This window comes from Brassica napus, chromosome C3 (assembly GCF_020379485.1).
Source record: "Brassica napus cultivar Da-Ae chromosome C3, Da-Ae, whole genome shotgun sequence".
Lineage (NCBI taxonomy): Eukaryota > Viridiplantae > Streptophyta > Magnoliopsida > Brassicales > Brassicaceae > Brassica > Brassica napus.
The window spans coordinates 73,386,375-73,405,448 of record NC_063446.1 but is presented as its reverse complement, the minus strand read 5'-3'; the positions used below and the strand labels follow the sequence as shown (position 1 = coordinate 73,405,448).

The 19,074-nt window shown below is 33.6% G+C and overlaps 1 protein-coding gene across 1 annotated transcript; it reads right to left on the bottom strand.

Moving 5' to 3' along the window:
* Positions 1-1,414: 1,414 nt before the first annotated feature.
* LOC106434769 (transmembrane protein 45A) lies at positions 1,415-5,514 on the bottom strand. Its single transcript, XM_013875619.3, has 2 exons — positions 3,962-5,514; positions 1,415-2,892 (listed from the first exon to the last, which is right to left on the bottom strand). Exons 1-2 carry the CDS (start codon positions 4,428-4,430, stop codon positions 2,465-2,467), a joined length of 897 nt encoding a protein of 298 aa, XP_013731073.2. The 5' UTR covers positions 4,431-5,514; the 3' UTR covers positions 1,415-2,464.
* Positions 5,515-19,074: the final 13,560 nt, after the last annotated feature.

Genomic DNA, 19,074 nt, shown 5'->3' with positions numbered 1-19,074 from the left:
CTCTGAATTTGGTGCTGTAGAAATAAATAGGACTGTGGACAACATCTACATCAACTACCAATCACCTCCTAAATTAGTGCTTTAGAAAGCTACAGCAAGAAAATCTACAGCAAATAAATCTACAGATTAAATTCTACAGCAAAAAAAAATATAAAACTACAGCACTTACCAATCATACCCGTAGATTTACGTAACGTCTTTGAATAGAAACGTGCTCCATGAAGTTTAAATGTTGACCTTATACAGCTGTTGAGTATTCCTAACTAGCACATTTTCTATTAGACCTTGGAAAATATCCAATTCGTTCTGGAAGTATCAAATTAAGTCAAATAGTTATAAATACCCAAATGGTTATTACTAGCTTAAATTCTAGATGGTGGAAGAAGATAAGATGATGCTGGAATAACTAACCTTCTCTACTCTTCTCAAGTGTTTATTTTCCAGTTTACGAATGCTTTCTTTTTTTACTTTTTCACTTCTTTTTAAGGTTTATGGGCTAAATTTGTAATTGTATTTTGTCTTCAATCTTAAGCATTTTTTTTGTCTCAATCCGCTTGAAATCATGATTGTTGAATACGGTGGAGTAAACACTAAGAAGTAACAATATTCCTACTTGTTTCTTTCAAATGGTTGAGGAAAACATGTAACGATCAATACACAACACACAATCAACTGAATCAAAAGAAAAAAATTACTAAATTAAATTTTTTTGTCTAATTTTTGTTTCATTGTACCTTCATTGAGTTCATTTCAGTTGTAAAAATTTAAAGAATTTTAAAGTTTGTTTTGTCTTCCGATGAGTTTAGTTATTGTGTTGAAAAATCAAGAAGCAAAAAGTTTGGGTGGGGGGTGTCATGTGACTATGTGAGGGGAATTAGTTTAGAGAACTTGCTTTTATTACAACAAACATTAAAACATTAATAACTAATTTGAGTGGAGTTTGTAAAATACAAATTGGGATTATATATTATCAACCTTGTAAAATACACATTATATACTTTCATTATTTGAAGAAGATTAAACACTTTGAATCACATGACATAACCGATAACAATAATCATCACTAAGAAAGCTTCTCACATTTTATCTCCATGGTCATCAAATTTACCCATTTGGACAAAACTCATTTTCTGAGTCGATTCCGATTCAAAGTGTTGTTGCTCTTCATCATATTGTTCTCTTTGATAATTACGAAGTAGAAAACGAAATTCATTTTTTTATTGAATCTACAATGTTTAAAATACGTGATCTACGTAAATAAGAGTATTCTAAAAATAATTAGAATACACATTCCGCGCTTAAACTACCGTTCTAAAATCTTTAGAAATCAAAATCTACACATTAATATAAATCTAAAACACGTAGAAACCGAATCTACAGATTTACTATAAATCTAAAATATGTAAAAATCAAAATCTACATATTACTATAACTCTAAAAACCTGTAGAACCCGATTTCTAAAGATTAGCTATATTCTACGGATAAGAAATCAGTTCCTAAAAATATGAAAACAAAATATTTGAGAATATTCACTTTTATATTTTGAAAAAAAATCGATTTAAAAAAAAACGAAAAATGAACTAAAATAACGAAAAAAAACTTGGTGACCTTCTTCGCCGTCTTCTATATTCTATTGATTGTTCACAAAATTTTCACAAAATTTTCACATTATTTCTACCATGATTCATATATATACTTCATGTGGTGTTTGGGAATTGGTTGTAGCTTCAAGTTAGAGTTTTAATGTTGATAAAAAGAAAAGGGGAAGGTTACTTGCATTGGAATTAAAGTCCTCTCTGAAATTTAAATCGAACTTCGCCGATCGAGTGAAATTGACCAGGTCGATCAGTATATACTCCGCGTTTTTTGTTCTGCATAATGATCAGGATCGATCGATCCGTTTGACCTTGGAAATTCAGATCGATCGATCCCGCATGATCGAACTCATTATTCATTTTATTTAAAAAATTATAATTTTAAGGGTATTACTACCATTTTAAAAAAAAAATAGTCTGATGGGACATAAAATAATAGAGATTAGTCTAAAGGGACATAATTATTGTTTTTTTCTCTAAAAAAATAATTTTCCCAAGAAAAAAATACTAAATTTTATTTTTCTGTCTAGTTTTGGTTTCATTGAATTCATTTTCAGTTGAAATTTTTTATAGAATTTTAAAGTTTGTTTTGTCTGCCGATGAGTTTAGTTATTGTGTTGTCAAGAAGCAAAAAGTTTAGGTGGGGGTGTGATGTGACTATGTGAGGGGAATTAGTTTAGAGAACTTGCTTTTATTGCAACAAACATTAAAAATTAATAACTAATTTGAGTGGAGTTTGTAAAATACAAATTGGGATTATCATCAACCTTGTAAAATACACATTATATACTTTTATTATTTGAAGAAGAGTAAACATTTTGGATCACATTACATAACCGATAACAATAATCATCACTAAGGAAGCTTCTCACATTTTATCTCCATGGTCATCAAATTTACCCATTTGGACAAAACTCATTTTCTGAGTCGATTCCGATTCAAAGTGTTGTTGCTCTTCATCATATTGTTCTCTTTGATAATTGCTGGTTAGACTAGAGTACTCTACGTTTTCACCATAAACCCGATCTAGAATCATATATAGTGTCACAACAAATATTGTGTTTATAACGAATAACCAACTGAATTCAATGCAGACCAACGATTTAGCTCTGTGAAGAGCTTCTTCGGTTGAACACTTAACCCCTTGGTGGCTATTTTCATCGTGAATAAAACATCCCTTAGGAATCAAACTTGGTGTGTAAAGCATGCAACCCAAAAATATTAACCACACTCCTTGAAAAGCTATACTTGAAGATCTCACAAGGCTCACCAAAAAGCTCTTGGGCAAGGCAATACCTTTTGAAGTGAAATGAAACTATTAGCTAATAATGTCAAATGAATTACTTTATATTGTATTTATCAAAATTATTATTTAATAAAACAAAACAAACATATTAATATATGAAACTTGATATGTATGTATAAAATGTACGTATAGATAATATGCCTATAGGATTGGCGAACCTAACCTTCCTTTTTATAGATTTTTAAAAATAATTTTATTTAAAATAATTTAAAATCTTTTTATAATTAAAAGTATAATTTATTATCTATTTAATAATATTTTAATTTAACAAAATTTATTAAATTAAGTTAAATAATCAATTTTATGTTATATATTTAGTGTATATATATTTTATATATTTAAAATATAATTAGGAAATTTTTACTCTACTTATTTTGGTTAATATATTTTGAATCAAATTGTATAGAATTAAGAAGAAATTTGGTTACAAAAAGGTATTATTATCAAAAATCAAATTGAAATACTATTTAATAAAAATTGTATATGTTAAAAATTGTTTCACCATATATACAAAATTACATAAATGTAATTGTTTATATCAGAATTAGAATTAAGTCATGTCTTATTTTGATTAAAATATATTAATTTTTTTTTAAAAAATGGGCTAGAAAAATGTATAACTATAAAAAACATTGAAATAGTATTTAAGAAAAAATTTTATATTAAAAGAAATAATGGTATTAAGATTCAAAGTATATAATTAAGAAAAAGTATAATTAAATTGTATTTTCAAAATTTTGTAATTTTTTTAATATTTTTATTGATGACATTATTTTTAGTGTATTAGAATATGATTAGATTAAGATAATTATGATATATGAGTTATTATCGTATTTTAAAAGTCTTGCGATAAATACAAAATAATACAAACAAAAATGTGTATATCACATTTAGCTATAAACATGTCATAATTATTAGTATGTCATGTCATCTTCTGAAGTAAATTGTTCGTAAAGAAGACATATAATCGAAGTTTTTAAAAAATTACTTTGCAATTAATGTTTAGGGGATATATATATATATATGTATGTATGTTAAGAACTTTAAGTTACAATATACCCATGAGAGTGGTCATTAGAGAGACGAAGATACTGAGCTGGAGGATGAAATGGAAAAGAAGTAGCTGCTGAGTGAAGGCAGCGGCTGCAGCTAGGATGGTTAGTCCCTCGGAAGCCGCTGCTCTAGGCCGTGCTCGATCAAACACTACTGCGGAAACAGCATAAACCAAGAAGGCCATGGAGATAGAAGAATGTTCAACGTTTTGGAGATGGTTCGATGGGATGGTCCCATCTGAGTCAAAGGGATGGTGTCTTCTAGGTCCAATAAAGAGCTCCATTGATATGGAAGCAGATGCAGAGAACATCATAAAGTAAAGCTCTAAGTGCCTGATCTTTGATACTGGGAACCATGGAGATGAAATGAAGGTGTTTGGACGTAGACAAAAGAGTTTTATGTTGTTGAATAAGTGCCACAAACCAAGTGCTAAGAAGGCAAAACCTGGTAAAACATGTCCCGCACGTGATCCCATGTTGTGGGTCTTTATATTTTAGTGATCTTTGGTTTGTGTGTTAGAGAGAGAGAGAGAGATAGGAGATAGTTTCTGATTGTGAGCAAAATCATCGATGAGTCGATGGGTTAAATATGAATTGAGGTTTGTGGAATTGGCTTATAGATTAAGCGTTTGCACAAACTATATATGACTAATTTGACTTTCTTGAGGGGTTCATTAAATCACGCTTGTAATCCTGTAAGCTTAACTGGCAAGTCTGGCATGGCTTTTCTATATAAGCCATACATGCCCATGTGCTTGTTGAGATCTGTTCGGAAGCAAAAAAAATATAGCAAATTACTTACCCCAAATATCTATAGAAAGAATTGCTTTCTTTCTCATCTCTGAGTTTTATGTGTGAATATTAATATAATTAAAATAGGGAATGTCTCGTGATGTATACACAGAATAAGTTATTCACGTTTATTTGTGAAGTTAAAAAAGTTGTATCATTGCATGGTAAACTAATTTAGAAACACACATAAAGCTCTATCATATTTTAAATAACTTTTGAAAGTGATGTTGCTTGTTGCAAGTTTATGATTGTTCATATGGAAATGGAATAACTTAATCACTTGAACGATCATCGTTCTTGATTTTCAAATGTTGTGCATCTTAAATCAAGATTTTAAAATTTTATGAAGATTGATAGTGAATATCATAATTACGTATTTTAAAAATGAACTTACAAAATCTTAAATAATGAATGCTAAATTTTATATATCAAGATAATTTTTTTCTATTTAATTTTAGTTTAATTAAAAATTTGACCAATCTCTTAACATAACAAAAATGTCAGTTATAGAATTAAATTCAAAAAACTAAAATATATTATAATACTAGTAATAATGAATACAAATCTTTTGGTTTATTTTATAAAAAAATGGTAAAAATTATATGGTTTTAACACCTCAGCAATTTTTATATTCAACATTCTCTTTTAAAATATTAAAGATTAGGATTCTGTTTTTATCATTTGTTTTTTTCTTTGAGTTTTTAAAAGTCATTAATTGAACATAACTTATACGGAAACCCCTTCTAGTTATTTCTTGTTGAAACTTCACGAAACTTATCCAGAAAATAGTTAATATTTCCATTACTACTTAAAAAAAATATATATTTCATTACTTATCACGTGTAATCTTGTTTAATCAGAGCGTATTTTATACAGTATGGTAATCATGTCACGCACGCATCATGGAAAAAGTTTCATATTAAATATTCATATTGATTATCTGTTATTTACATCCTAATTCTGTAAATTATTTGAAGAAAATTAGAAAAGCACAACTAATATTTAAAAACATTGCAGAGGATAACCAATTAATGGTAGTTTAATGATAATTTTTTGGGTTTAGTGTGTGCACATCATTAGTTCTGAGTTCGATTCTTTCTAAAAACTAAATTATAATTATTTGACCTTAATCTTGGATTTCAACCAAAGTGGTTAATATCTTGGATCATAACAGATGATCAGCTCACTCCTATCAGTAATTGGAAGATATTCCAAACTCAGTTCAGGGAGTGTAATAGCTAATCCACTATGTAGCACTAAGTGTGTTTCTTTCGGAATCGACATTGTAGTTATATCTATGTTATTAGAACATAATGCCCTTTTTCGAGCTCTCTTTCTATTTTGTAAGTATTTACAAACACTCGTATTGCCGTATTTAATCTGAACTTCTATTGATTATTTATTTAAACTAAATAACAGAGTTTCCTAAAACTACTCAACGAAATCGATTAAGAGACAAACAATATCAGTTACGAATCATTGTTTTAAGTGGAATCACATGTTTATATTTAAGAGTTAATTTGCCGAATGACCAAATTTGAAAAGGAAATTAATTGCAGAGCATTGATTTTGACATAATTAAGTCCATAACAATTTTGTCAAGTTTTATTCGGTGCTACCCTTTTTTGTTCAAATTGCCAGTAATAGAGAAAGAAAATTGATGATATCAACAATTTGACACTCTACAATTAATTATCATACGTAATACAACCCACACCACACTTTTGTTTAACACACAATATGCATCTTATTTTTCTATACCATATCATTGAAATATAATAGGATTCAAAATCCACTCACATCTAATAAATACTAAATTTTACTCCAAACTTCAACTTTTAAATACTAAACCCCAAACTTTAAACATCACCCTCCCATCTAAATACTAAACCCTAAATCCTAATTACTAAACCCTAAACCCAAATATAAACCTTAAACCCAATTATCAAAATCTGAAAATAGTATATAATATTATGTAATATTAAACTAAATCCAAACCTAATTTTTGAATAATATAGGACTCCAATCCAACACACAACTCCTCAATGCCAAACTCATACCTAAGTTTGAATACTAAACCCAAACCTAAACTCCCACCTTTCAAATACTAAACCCTAAATTCTAATCACTAAACAACCCAAAACAACCCAAGTATATACTTTAAACCCAAATAGAATGGAACAAAATACATAGTATAGTACAAATTGGTGAGCAAAATAGAACAATTTTTATTAATCGTCAACTGGAACATACATAGTACGGTCACTAAACCCAAACCTCAAGCCCCACCTTCCAAATACTAAACCCTAACTCTTAATCACTAAACCCTAAACCCAAGTATAAACTCTAAACCCAAATAGTATAGAACAAAATACATAATATAATACATATAGTTGTAAACTAAAAATTGATAAGTAATGAATTTATCAAACAATCGATGATACAATAATACAAGAACCGTAGCATACTATTTAGTTTGGTACTTGCGAATGGTACAAAAATATAAGAATCGTACTAGACTATAATTTTCTTTGACTACATATAGTATAGTCGGCGAGTTCATCTTCTTCACATCTTCCTCTTTTTGCAGACATGGTGATACACACATTCACTGGTCCAGAGTAATTATTCTTCGCCATACAATATCAATACATCGTACTATAACAATTTAAATAACAACGAAAAAAATCAAGATCAACAACATTAAAGAAACTCAAAAAAAAAAGAAATTGTGACGTCACCTCGTCGTTCTCTACGGTGCCATCTTCTCCTCCAAACTCAATTCCACCAGCCCAGAATCCATGCTCTTTCTTTGTCTTGAGATGAAGTGGTTTGTCTTCGTATGTATGAAAAAGAAAGAGAGATTGGAGGAGAAGAGGAAGAAGAAGAGAAAGATATGTGCACCAATGATAACCACAATTTATTAAATCATTTATTTAATATTTCTTTTGATAAATAATTCTCATCAGGTTACACAGGTTGAATTGAAGGGTAATATACATAAAATACATATATTGTAGATGAAAGTTAGGGATTTTAGTTATCTAATGAATTATAATTTGTTTGAAGGTTATACAGCCCAATTCCCATATATTTAAGTGGCATCTAAATAAAAAAAAATGACAATGGCATCACGAACACTTCACATGTTTATATTAAAATGTACCAGCAAAATGTTTTCATTAAATGTATCAGCAAAATGTTTTTTTTTGTTAAAGGGCTTATGGTGTAGCGGAAGCTACGGATAGCGCAAGTAATCTATTGATTTTTAGAATACCTAGAATAATTGCCTTTTTAAGATCGTTGAGAGTCGAAACTCTATCTGAGAACAAAGTAAAAGAAATAACTGTTTCTCTGTATTTTTATTAAATGTGAAAAGCTGATTTACAATAACATAAACGACATCTTAAATAGAAAACACAAGACAAAACTCTAATTAATCTAATTAAGAAGTAAAAGCCCAAAGAAACACTAAAGCCCATAATAATTAATCCCACCTACGTGAACCCTAACTTTAACGTGACTGATAGGCATGGGCGTTTGGGTATCGTTCGGGTTCAGATCGGTTTTTTTTGTGTGTTTTAGGTTTAGGCTCAAAGGTCCCATTCTAAAATTTATTTAAAATTGGTCGGTTTCGGATAATATCACTTCGGATTTGGTTAAATATTGTATTGCATTATAAAACCTATAAAGTAATCAAATACCAATCGATTTCGGGTTATACTGAAGTAAAATACAAATTTATGAAACATAATCCTTAAACTGAAATGAAAATCTCAATAAAATAGCAAAACAACACTCCATAGTTTAATAAATCCGAAAACAACACTTCATAGTTCCATAAAACCGAAAACAACATTCCTTAGTTCAATCCCAAACGAAAAAACAACATTCATCGTTCAAACACACCAGAAAAATAAGTTTCATAACAACATAAAAAACTAAGGCTTCTTTAGACACCAGTGAGAATTCAAAATTTTTGCAATGCAGATGAATTGGTCGTTGCATTGTCGACTGTCACACAGAATACCTTCTGTATACCCCAGTCAGCTAAGCAATCTTACAAAACCTTCAAAATTGTACCTCCTTTGTGATCAGTTACGTGCTTGAACCTAATGATAAGCTTCTTCAATCGCTAACACGGATCAATATAATGGGCAGTCACAACCATGTAGCTAGCACCTGAGATCAAAAATAAGAACACATAAGAAAGGAAACTACTTAATTACGGATCAAACTGAACACATAAGATAAAGAAAATATTTGCTTACGAGTTACTTGAGCCACCCAAATGTCAGTAGTTAGTGAAACCCTTTGCTTATTTGCTTTAAACCACTTCTTCATAACAGCTTTCCTCTGCAGATACATCTCAACAATGTCTCTTGTTGATGTCCTTCTTGAAACTGGTTTGCCTAGTTCCATCTGCAGTTATAAAATTCAAAGTTAGATACGAAACTTAACTAAAGAATTATCTAATATATAACTGACCTTGTCACAGAAGTGTTTCCAACCAACTCCTACAATGAAACTCAGTGGTAGCTCTGCTATCACCATCATCTCATTTGTTGCTTCTCCGAAAGTAGACTCACTTATCTTTCTAGACTTCAGCTGTTCTTCTTCATTGATGCCAGGATGAGTAGAGCTTTGACCCTCTGAAAACGACATGAAGCGTTTGCATATGCTAAGATGCTTCATCAAGTTAGATGTGCCCAATCATGTAGCACAACAGAACGTCTTGTCGCAGTATTGACATATACATTTGTCACGATTCTCCTTTGTTCTTGTGAAATGTCCCCAGATCTTAGACCTTGGAGGAAGATACTTAGGCGTTTTTTGTGTGTCTAGAACGTTGCTCCACTAGCTTCAGGTGATTCTTTACACTTGCCTCTACTGTTCGGAGTCAAAACCTGTTTACTCTTGACTCTACTGTCTGGAGTCAGAAACTCTTGTTCTTCATCGCCTTCGAAGTCGTTGTTATTGTCAGAAACAACGTTTGCTGTTGAAGAAGAATCCATCTGAAATAAAAATGAAGAGTCACAAGTTACATTCAAACGCAAAAATACTAACAAACATTCATATTCATAACAAAGTATTAGAATCAGCACATAAGACAAACATTTAATCTCATGCATAGTTCATCAGAATTCAAACCCAAACTCGTGACACACACTACAGGAAATGTGGGTATTAATAGCATCGTAGTATTGCGTTTTTAACATTTATGCAATTGTATACCAACACTGACCTTTTTAATAGCGTTTATAAAATTTAAACGCTATGTTTGTTATCGCTGGAAAATAAAAAAATTTAGTCGCGTTAATTTGCAAAGTGTAAATGCTTTACCATTGGAGATCAAAAATTCAGCGCTATTGTAAATAGACACAACACATAATTCATTTTTCCCGCCAGATACTTAGTGAAAAAACAAGTGTCTAATCTTTTTCATTTTCCCTCTCATCCTCGTTTTTCACTTCCCTCTCATTCCGTTTAGTTTCTCAACCCTCCAAAAAAACTAAACCCAAGCTAAACCATAAATCTTAGACCCTAAACTTAAAACACAACCCTAAAACTCAAGCATTTTCTTATTTTAATTATAAATCTTAAGTTTAAATATATTCAATTTTTAACCTTTTAAAATTTTAATTTCAAACATTAATCTAAGCCTCAAACCCTAAATTATATACTTATATATATCATACCCCAAAATTAATCACATCCTCTAAACTCTAATTAAAATTCTTAAAATTCTATTTTTTATTAATTTAAAAAAATTAATTTTAATTTCAAATCTCAAATCTAATACTCTAACCCTAAACTTAAATATATACCATACCCTAAATCATATTACATATACTCTAAACTTATATTTTAAAACTCTAAATTTTAAATACAAAATAAATAAAATCAATACTTTGAATATAATTTATTTTTTATACAAATAAATTTAGTTAAACAATAAATTATAATTTCTAAAACAATTATTAATAAAAATAGTTTTGGATTGATTAATTTTCGACCACTGATTGGTTTTATTCCAAAGGTTAGAAGTTAATCTTAGCTAATCGTATTACTTTCTCTTTATTGGTCAATGATTTGTGGCCATTGATCATTTTTCTCCTGAGATCAATCTTCTCCATCACTCAGCCATCTTTTCTCAATCCTCTCCATCCATCCTTGAATCGTTAAACCTAAAATCACAAAGTCTTCAGATCTGCACACAGAGCTTGACTCTAATCAACCTCTTACGATTCAACCTGTCTGGATTCAACCCTCTCTCTCTATCTCTATCTCTCTCACTCAGCCATGATGAAAGCTTCGGCGACAACGCTTGACTCGAGTCAGAGATGGCGAGTGACAACAGAGCAGCGCCGGTGACAAGGCAGAAGACAGCTGTCCTTCATAAGCAGAGGAGGAGAAGAGGCTTCGTTGGTACAGCTCGCCGGAGATGAATAAAGGGGAAGTCTCAGCCTCTCTTTGCCGTGAACCTCGCCGGTCAAGCTCTCTCAATCTCTCTACAACTTTTGCAAGTCTTTACTTCTGAAATTTTAGGTTCTTTTGTGACTTTGTTAAATCTATATGAGCTCATTAGTATTCGTGGAACTAATTGTTTCAGGGATTTAATCTTAACTCATGTAATTATCTTTGTTTATTTATGAGACATGGCTTTGGTACTTAGGTTGAAGGGTTTTGCACCTGCTACTGTCACCTTGCTCGTTCTTCTAACTTGAGGAAATTAAGGATCTTGTTGTTGACTTGAGGAGTAGTAATGAAGATAGTCTAGAAAGTAACACTTGAATATGTTTGAGCATTTTTACTTCAAATACTAGTTCTCTTTTCTATTTTGTAGCTTGGATTATAAGAAACAGTTTCAAGGTTTGTCCTTTTTGAGTCTAAATAAGTGGCCTGGTTTTGTAGAGTTTGATGATGTTAATGGAAAGGTTCTGAGTGACAAAACTGTTGGCGAAGGTGATGATGCTTTCAACACCTTCTTCAGCGAAACCGGTGCAGGGAAGCATGTCCCTCATGCTGTCTTTGTCGACCTTGAGTCCACCATGATCGACGAGGTTAGAACCCGTACTTACCGTCAGCTTTTCCACCTTGAACAGCTCATCAGTGGTAAATAAGACGCAGATAACATTACAGCAGTACCGTGAGAAAAAGTGATGTTTTGGCCTTATCTATTGATACATCTTTTGAAGAAGAAAAGCTAATGCATTTATATCTTAAATGGTTTCTCAGCTGTTTACATGGGGTTAGAATCAAAGAGGTACATTAGGACATCCACCAGAGACGAAAACAGAAAGCCAATGTCAAGATTACACTGGTTAAGTTTGGATTGTTCTTTTAAGATGTATTCTCGGGTTTGATTTCTGAGACTTGCATTTGATTCTTAACGTAGAGAAAGGAAGGAGTGAAGATTCTAGTCGGAGGAGAGAACTAGAAGGAGAGTCGGAGTAGACTCGTTGGTGTGAGTCCGAGAGAGAGACTTCGGGAGTGAGAGAGTTTTGATTTTTTTTTTCTAAGTGTTTAGGCTTGTTAGTGTTTTGTGGGATGTTTTGTGCTTTAATGATAAATTTTGGCTAAAAATGAATTGGAGCCAAAACCCCAAAATATTATTGGAGCCAAATCTTATGGAGGGAAATATAACTGGAACAAAATAGTATCCTCTTGTAATCCCTAAAACTATGGATTTTAATATTTTAAAGTGTAACCCCCTAAAACTAAAACCCTGAAGATAGTCATATTTGTCCTTCTTGATAGACCAATGATAATATTCCTTCAATTTTCATTCATTAACTAATTGTGCTTTTTTTTTATTAATTTTACATGTATTATAATTATATTATAGTTTGAGTTTAAGTTTAAAATTTAAATATAAGTTTAATGATCAGATTTATAGCTTGGAGAATAAAACTAGAGATTTAGGGTATATGGTATGGAATATAGGGTTTAGGTTTAAGAATGAGATATACATATATATAATTTAGGGATATATAATTTTAACAAAATGACTTGCTAGACTTATTTTTAACCCCTAAAATCTAAATTTTAAACTTTTTAACTTTATATAAAAATAAAGTTCGATATAAATATACTAATGCAACCCGAATCCATCTAATACCCTAAATCTAATACTCTAAACCCTAAGATTTAAACTTAGATGATATTCTAAATACTAAATAAAATCTCTAAATATTTTTTTCCCCAGATTTTAAAGCCAAAATTCAAACTAAAAACTTTAAATCTAAGTATATTTTAAAACTCAAATTATACAAACTCTAAATCTACTAAATGCCAAACGTAAATTCTCATTATATATATCATACCCCAAATCAACTATACACTTATATATATCATACCCTAAATTAATCATATCCCCTAAACTCTAACTAAAAGTCTTGAAATTCTAATTTTTATTAGTTTAAAATTTTAAATTTTAATTGAAATCTCAATTCTAATACGCTAACCCTAAACTCTAAATGTATACCATAGCACAAATCATATACCCTAAATCATATTACATATACTCTAAACTCATACTTTTAAACTCTAAATTTTAAATACAAAATAAATATAACAATACTTAGAATCTAATTTAATTTTATATAAATAAATTTAGTTAAACAATAATTTCTAAAACAATTATTAAAAAATAGTTTTGGATTGGTTAATTTTTGACCATTTGATTGTTTTTAATCCAATGGTTACAAATCAATCTTAGTCAATCCTCTCACTTTTTCCTTATTGGTCAATTTATCAAAAACCAGGATTACAATTTGTGGCCACTGATTATTTTTGATCATATGGCCTAAGATCAATCTTCTCCATCCACTACAAGAAAACAGCGGTATTCTGACGGACATTTCGACGGAAAATGAAATCCTCGGAATTTCCCGAGGAATTTCCGAGGATATTCCAAGGAAACCCAAAATTTGGTTTCCTCGGAATTTCCTCGGAATATACCGACGGAATTCCGAGGAAATATCAATCCGTCGGAATATTCCGAGGTAATTCCGAGGAAAAATGTGTTCCTCGAAAAAAACCGATGAATTCCAAGGAAATATTATAGCCGTTGGAGAGCCGTTGGGGGATTTTACAAAATTCCGAGGAAATTCCGACGAACTAGCCGTTGGCGTCGGAATTCCGTCGGAATTTCCTCGATCTGTCGGCAGAATTTAAACTATAAATACAAGCACTCCTCTTCCTCTTCATTCACTCCATATCTTCATCCTCCCTCTTACTCTATTTACACACGAATTTGATTCATAAAAAACATGTCTTCTTCAAATTATTTTTGTTCTTGGATCGATCGACCTCATTTGGATCCGAACACGAGATTGCTTACGGAAGAATGCCAACGAGGTATAACCGAATTCATGGGGTTAGTTCACCGACAATCGAAAGCAAAAACAGGTATGTTAAGATGTCCATGCTCTAATTGTAAAAATAGAAAGGTTATTAAAGAGTGGAATGTTTGGACTCATCTATATTTGAGTGGGTTTACACGAAGTTACAAAATTTGGTATCATCATGGGGAAACTGATTATGAACATGGTAGTACTAGCGAACCTCAGCCAGCGGTTAGATTAGAAGAACCAATTATAACGGATGTAGATTATGGTGTAGGTACTGAGCAGATGGTAAATGATCATTTTAGAGGGGAAGATTTACCCAATGCACAAGCTAGGAGATTTTATGATATGTTGGATGCTGGAAAGCAACCATTGTACGAAGGTTACAGAGATGGTCATTCAGCTTTATCATCTGCTACAAGATTGATGGGCATTAAAACAGATTATAGTTTGGCTGAAGACTGTGTGGATGCGATTGCTGATTTTGTAAAAGGTATTCTACCCGAGGATAATGTAGCTCCTGGTTCATACTACGAGGTTCAGAAACTCGTAGCTGGTCTTGGTTTATCGTATCAAGTAATAGATGTATGCAGCGACAACTGCATGATTTATTGGAGGGCGGATGAACAGCGGGTTACATGCAAATTTTGTGGAAAGCCTCGTTATAAAGATACGAGTGGAAAAGTTCCAGTGCCATATAAAAGGATGTGGTATTTGCCTTTGACGGAAAGGTTGCAGAGGTTGTATCTGTCTGAACGCACAGCGCAACCAATGAGATGGCATGCGGAGCACTCAACAGATGGTGAGATCAGACATCCTTCAGATGCAAAAGCGTGGAAGCATTTCCAATCAAAGTATCCCGACTTTGCGTATGAGAGAAGAAATGTCTACCTTGGATTATGTACTGATGGTTTCAGTCCGTTTGGCAAGAGTGGAAGACAGTATTCTCTATGGCCCGTCATTCTTACACCATACAACCTACCCCCAAACTTGTGCTTGCGACGAGAGTTTTTGTTTCTCTCGATTCTCGTTCCCGGACCAGAGCATCCTAAGAGATCACTTGATGTGTTTCTTCAGCCACTAATATATGAGTTGCAACAACTATGGGCTCAAGGTGCTGAAACATACGATGTTTCGTGTAAAGAAAACTTTCAAATGCGGGCAGTACTAATGTGGACAATAAGTGATTTTCCAGCATATGGTATGTTGTCTGGATGGACAACGCATGGAAGGCTATCATGTCCATATTGTCAAGATAACACTGATGCTTTCCAACTAAAACACGGAAGGAAAACATGTTGGTTTGACTGTCACAGGAGATTCCTACCACCTGATCATCCATATCGTAGGAGTAGGAATTTGCTTACGAAGAACAAGAGGGTGTTTGACAGTCCACCTCCGGAAATTTGTGGGAAAGATTTGAAGATACAACTAAGAGATTTTGGTGCAGAAAGGACACCAGACGTCGGTGGACATGAGTGTTTTCCGGTAGATGCTGTTGGAGAACTACATAACTGGCACAAAAAAAGTATTTTCTGGGATCTGCCATACTGGGAGAATCATCTGCTAAGGCATAATTTAGATGTCATGCATATTGAGAAGAACTTTTTTGACAATCTCATGAACACGATCCTTAATGTTCAAGGTAAAACAAAGGATAATTTGAAGTCAAGACTGGATTTAGTCGATATATGTGCTCGTTCAGAACTTCATGTTGATGAGAATGGTAGGGCTCCTTTTCCCATATACCGACTTGATGCAGAGGGAAAAGATGCGTTCTTTGATTGGATTTCAAACGATGTGGAATTTCCAGACGGTTACGCATCAAATTTGCGTAATTGTATCGACAGAAAGGAAGGAAAGTTTACGGGGAGCCAGTCTCGGGATTCCAGCCATTTTCAGGATTCCCCTTCGCCCCACAGCTCCAACCATACTTCTTCCTCTGCTGCACCCGCTCCTGCTCCTCTCGCTCCCGCTGCTGCATCCGCTCCTGCTCCTCCGGGTCCTCCGGGAGTGATGAGTGTTGCGGAGTTGGTTCAACAGCCCGGTTGTGACCATCTTTCGTATCTCACTCCGTATCCACATGGATGGGGTCAAACATGGTAATTAAACATTTTTTTTCTTTAAATTTGGATTCATTATTAACCGTTTGTTCTTTTTATTAGGTTCAACCGATCCGGGAACGGGATCAGCGCATGGATCAACCGTATGATGTACTCGGCCCTCGACAAGGGACATCCGACTTTCACTCACTTCCCTACCGACAAGCAGGTTCTGTGGTTTCGTCAGTTTGCGGTAAGTATTCTAATTTCTTACTTATATTTTTAATCTTTAATATAAATTTTCTACTAATTTTTTTTTCTTCAGCAAGAGTTCAACTGGAATTCCGATGAGACGCTCTTTATCTATCACCACTTCGTCCATAAAGTTATGGACAACTATGGGAAGCAGATCCACGAGTGGAAGAAGAAGTGGGAAATCAATAAGGTTCGATTTTATTTATTAAACAATTTTTTAATTTATTAAACTATTTTTTTATTTATTAAACTATTTTCTTTTTTTTTATTAAAAGGTCCCAAAGTCGATGAACGACACGGTCTGGAAGGAGTTGTGTGCGCATTGGGATAAGGAAGAGACGAAAGAAACTTCTTCCACCAACTTCACCAACCGCAGGAGCGACCGTAAAGGGAAGGATATCTACAAGCATAACTTGGGTGTTCAATCTATTGCCACTCTGGGAGATCGCATGGTAAGTTTAACCGTTTTTTCTTCAATTATTTGAGTTTCAGAATTTCAATTTATTGCGCATTTCTTCTAATTTCTAATGTTTCTTTAATTTATGTTTTTTTCAAGGCGGAAGAAAATGATGGCGAGCCGGTTGATGATCTCGCCCTAATGAGGAGGGCGTATACCAACAAGAAGACCGGCCAGATTGATGACGGTCTTGTGAGGGACGTGGTCGACCTGGTCCAAACTCAGGTGGTAGACGAAGTGTCTCAGCTTCAAACCGAGTATGACGCTTCGACGGCTTCGACCAACTTGTCCCGGTTTCGAATCAACGAAATCGTTGAATCCGTAAGTTTTTTTTTTTTAAAGTTCAATTCATTTATTTCTTGGTTTAAATTTGTAAATTTGGCTATTTTCTATTTCAGTCGGTTCCAAAGAAGAAGGGACGTTTGGTCGGTTTGGGTCGTCGCACCCGGTCGGTTCCTCCTTCTTCTGCACCACCGCCCTTTGTTGATCCAGAAGTACTTACGGCTCAGTTGAAGGACAAGGATGATCGCATATCTTTGTTGGAGACCCAGATGGTGGCTCAACAGGCGGGCTATGAGGCACAGAGGAGGCTGAACCAGCAAATGATGGAGATGATGCAGAGGATGTACCCGAACGAGGTGTTCCCGGACGTGCCAGACCCGTAGTTTTTTTTTCCAAAAACTCGGAATGTTTTATTTTTATTTGTGAAACTTTGAATATTAATTAATATGATTTCAATTTTAATTTTAATTTTATATTTTCGAATTTAAATTTCAATAATTTTATTTTTTTTAAAAAATTAATATTTTTTACATTCCGAGGAAATTAATTATATTTTTTACTCGATCGATCGATGCGTTTTTGGACATATATTCATCGATCGATCTGTTTATAAAAAAACGTTCATAATATTCCGAGGAACATGTCCCTCGGTATATTCCGAGGAAAGGTGTCCCTCGGTATATTCCGAACGTTTTTTTATAAACGGATCGATCGATGGATATATGTCCAAAAATGCATCGATCGATGAAGTTCCGAGGAAATATCCCGACGAAGTTCTCCCTCAGTATATTCCAAGGAGATTTCCGACAAACTAGTGATCCTCGGAAATTTGTTTCCTCGGAATTCCGTCGGAAAATTCCGAGGGATTTCCGAGGAAAGAAGAAATTCCGAGGAGTTATTTCCGAGGACTTGTTTCGTCGGTATGTCGTCGGAATAACGTTATTCCGACGACATACCAACGATTTTTTCCCTCAGTATGTCGCTGTTTTCTTGTAGTGATCTATCCTCTCTACCCTCTCTCTCTCTCTCTCTCTCTCTCTCTCTCTCTCTCTCTCTCTCTCTCTCTCTCTCTCTCTCTCTCTCTCTCTCTCTCTCTCTCTCTCTCTCTCTCTCTCTCTCTCTCTCTCTCTCTCTCTCTCTCTCTCTCTCTCACGATTCAGTCTTCTCCATCTATCCTTTGAATCGTTAAACCTAAAATCACAAAGTCTTCAGCCTCTTACGATTCAACCTGTCTGGATACAAACCTCTCTCTCTATCTCTATCTCTCTCAATCGGCCATGACGAAAGCTTCGTTGACAATGTTTGACTCGAGTCAGATTCGAGCCACAAACAGAGATGGCGAGTGACAAACAGAGATGGCGGAACAGCGCTGGTGGCAAGGCGGAAGACGGCTGTCCTTCATAAGTAGAGGGGGAAGTCTCAGCCTCTCTTTGCCATGGACCTCTCCGTTCAAGCTCTTTCTCTCTCTCTCTCTCTGATTTTGTTTTGATTTTGGTACATGAAGTGGGTCGTGAGCAGAGTTGGTTTGATTGTTTTGTCTCCGAAGTTTAATCATTTATACGAGTGATTAGGATGTGTTTTTGGATTTGGAAAAAGATTTCCACTTTGATTAAGAAAAGCTATGTGAGTTTCTTGCTTTGCTCCCAGCTTTCATTGCAATCTGATGTGTATGGTCTCTTCTTTTGTTTTGATATTTTCTGCAGGTAATCTGAACAGGCTGCCAAGTCCCAAGCCGAGCTTCTTCAGACCTTGACTAATGCTAATGCTTAACTTTTGAGAAAGAGTGGTACAAAAATTTAGCTGTGACATCTCAAGCCATGGAAGAAACCTACTCGGAGATGGCAGAGAAAGCTGGCGGCGGCGGCGGTGGTGGTGGTGTAGGTGAACCCAAACAAGAAAAGAAGAAGAGAAGAAAGAGACGTAGAGATGTAGGTTTTGG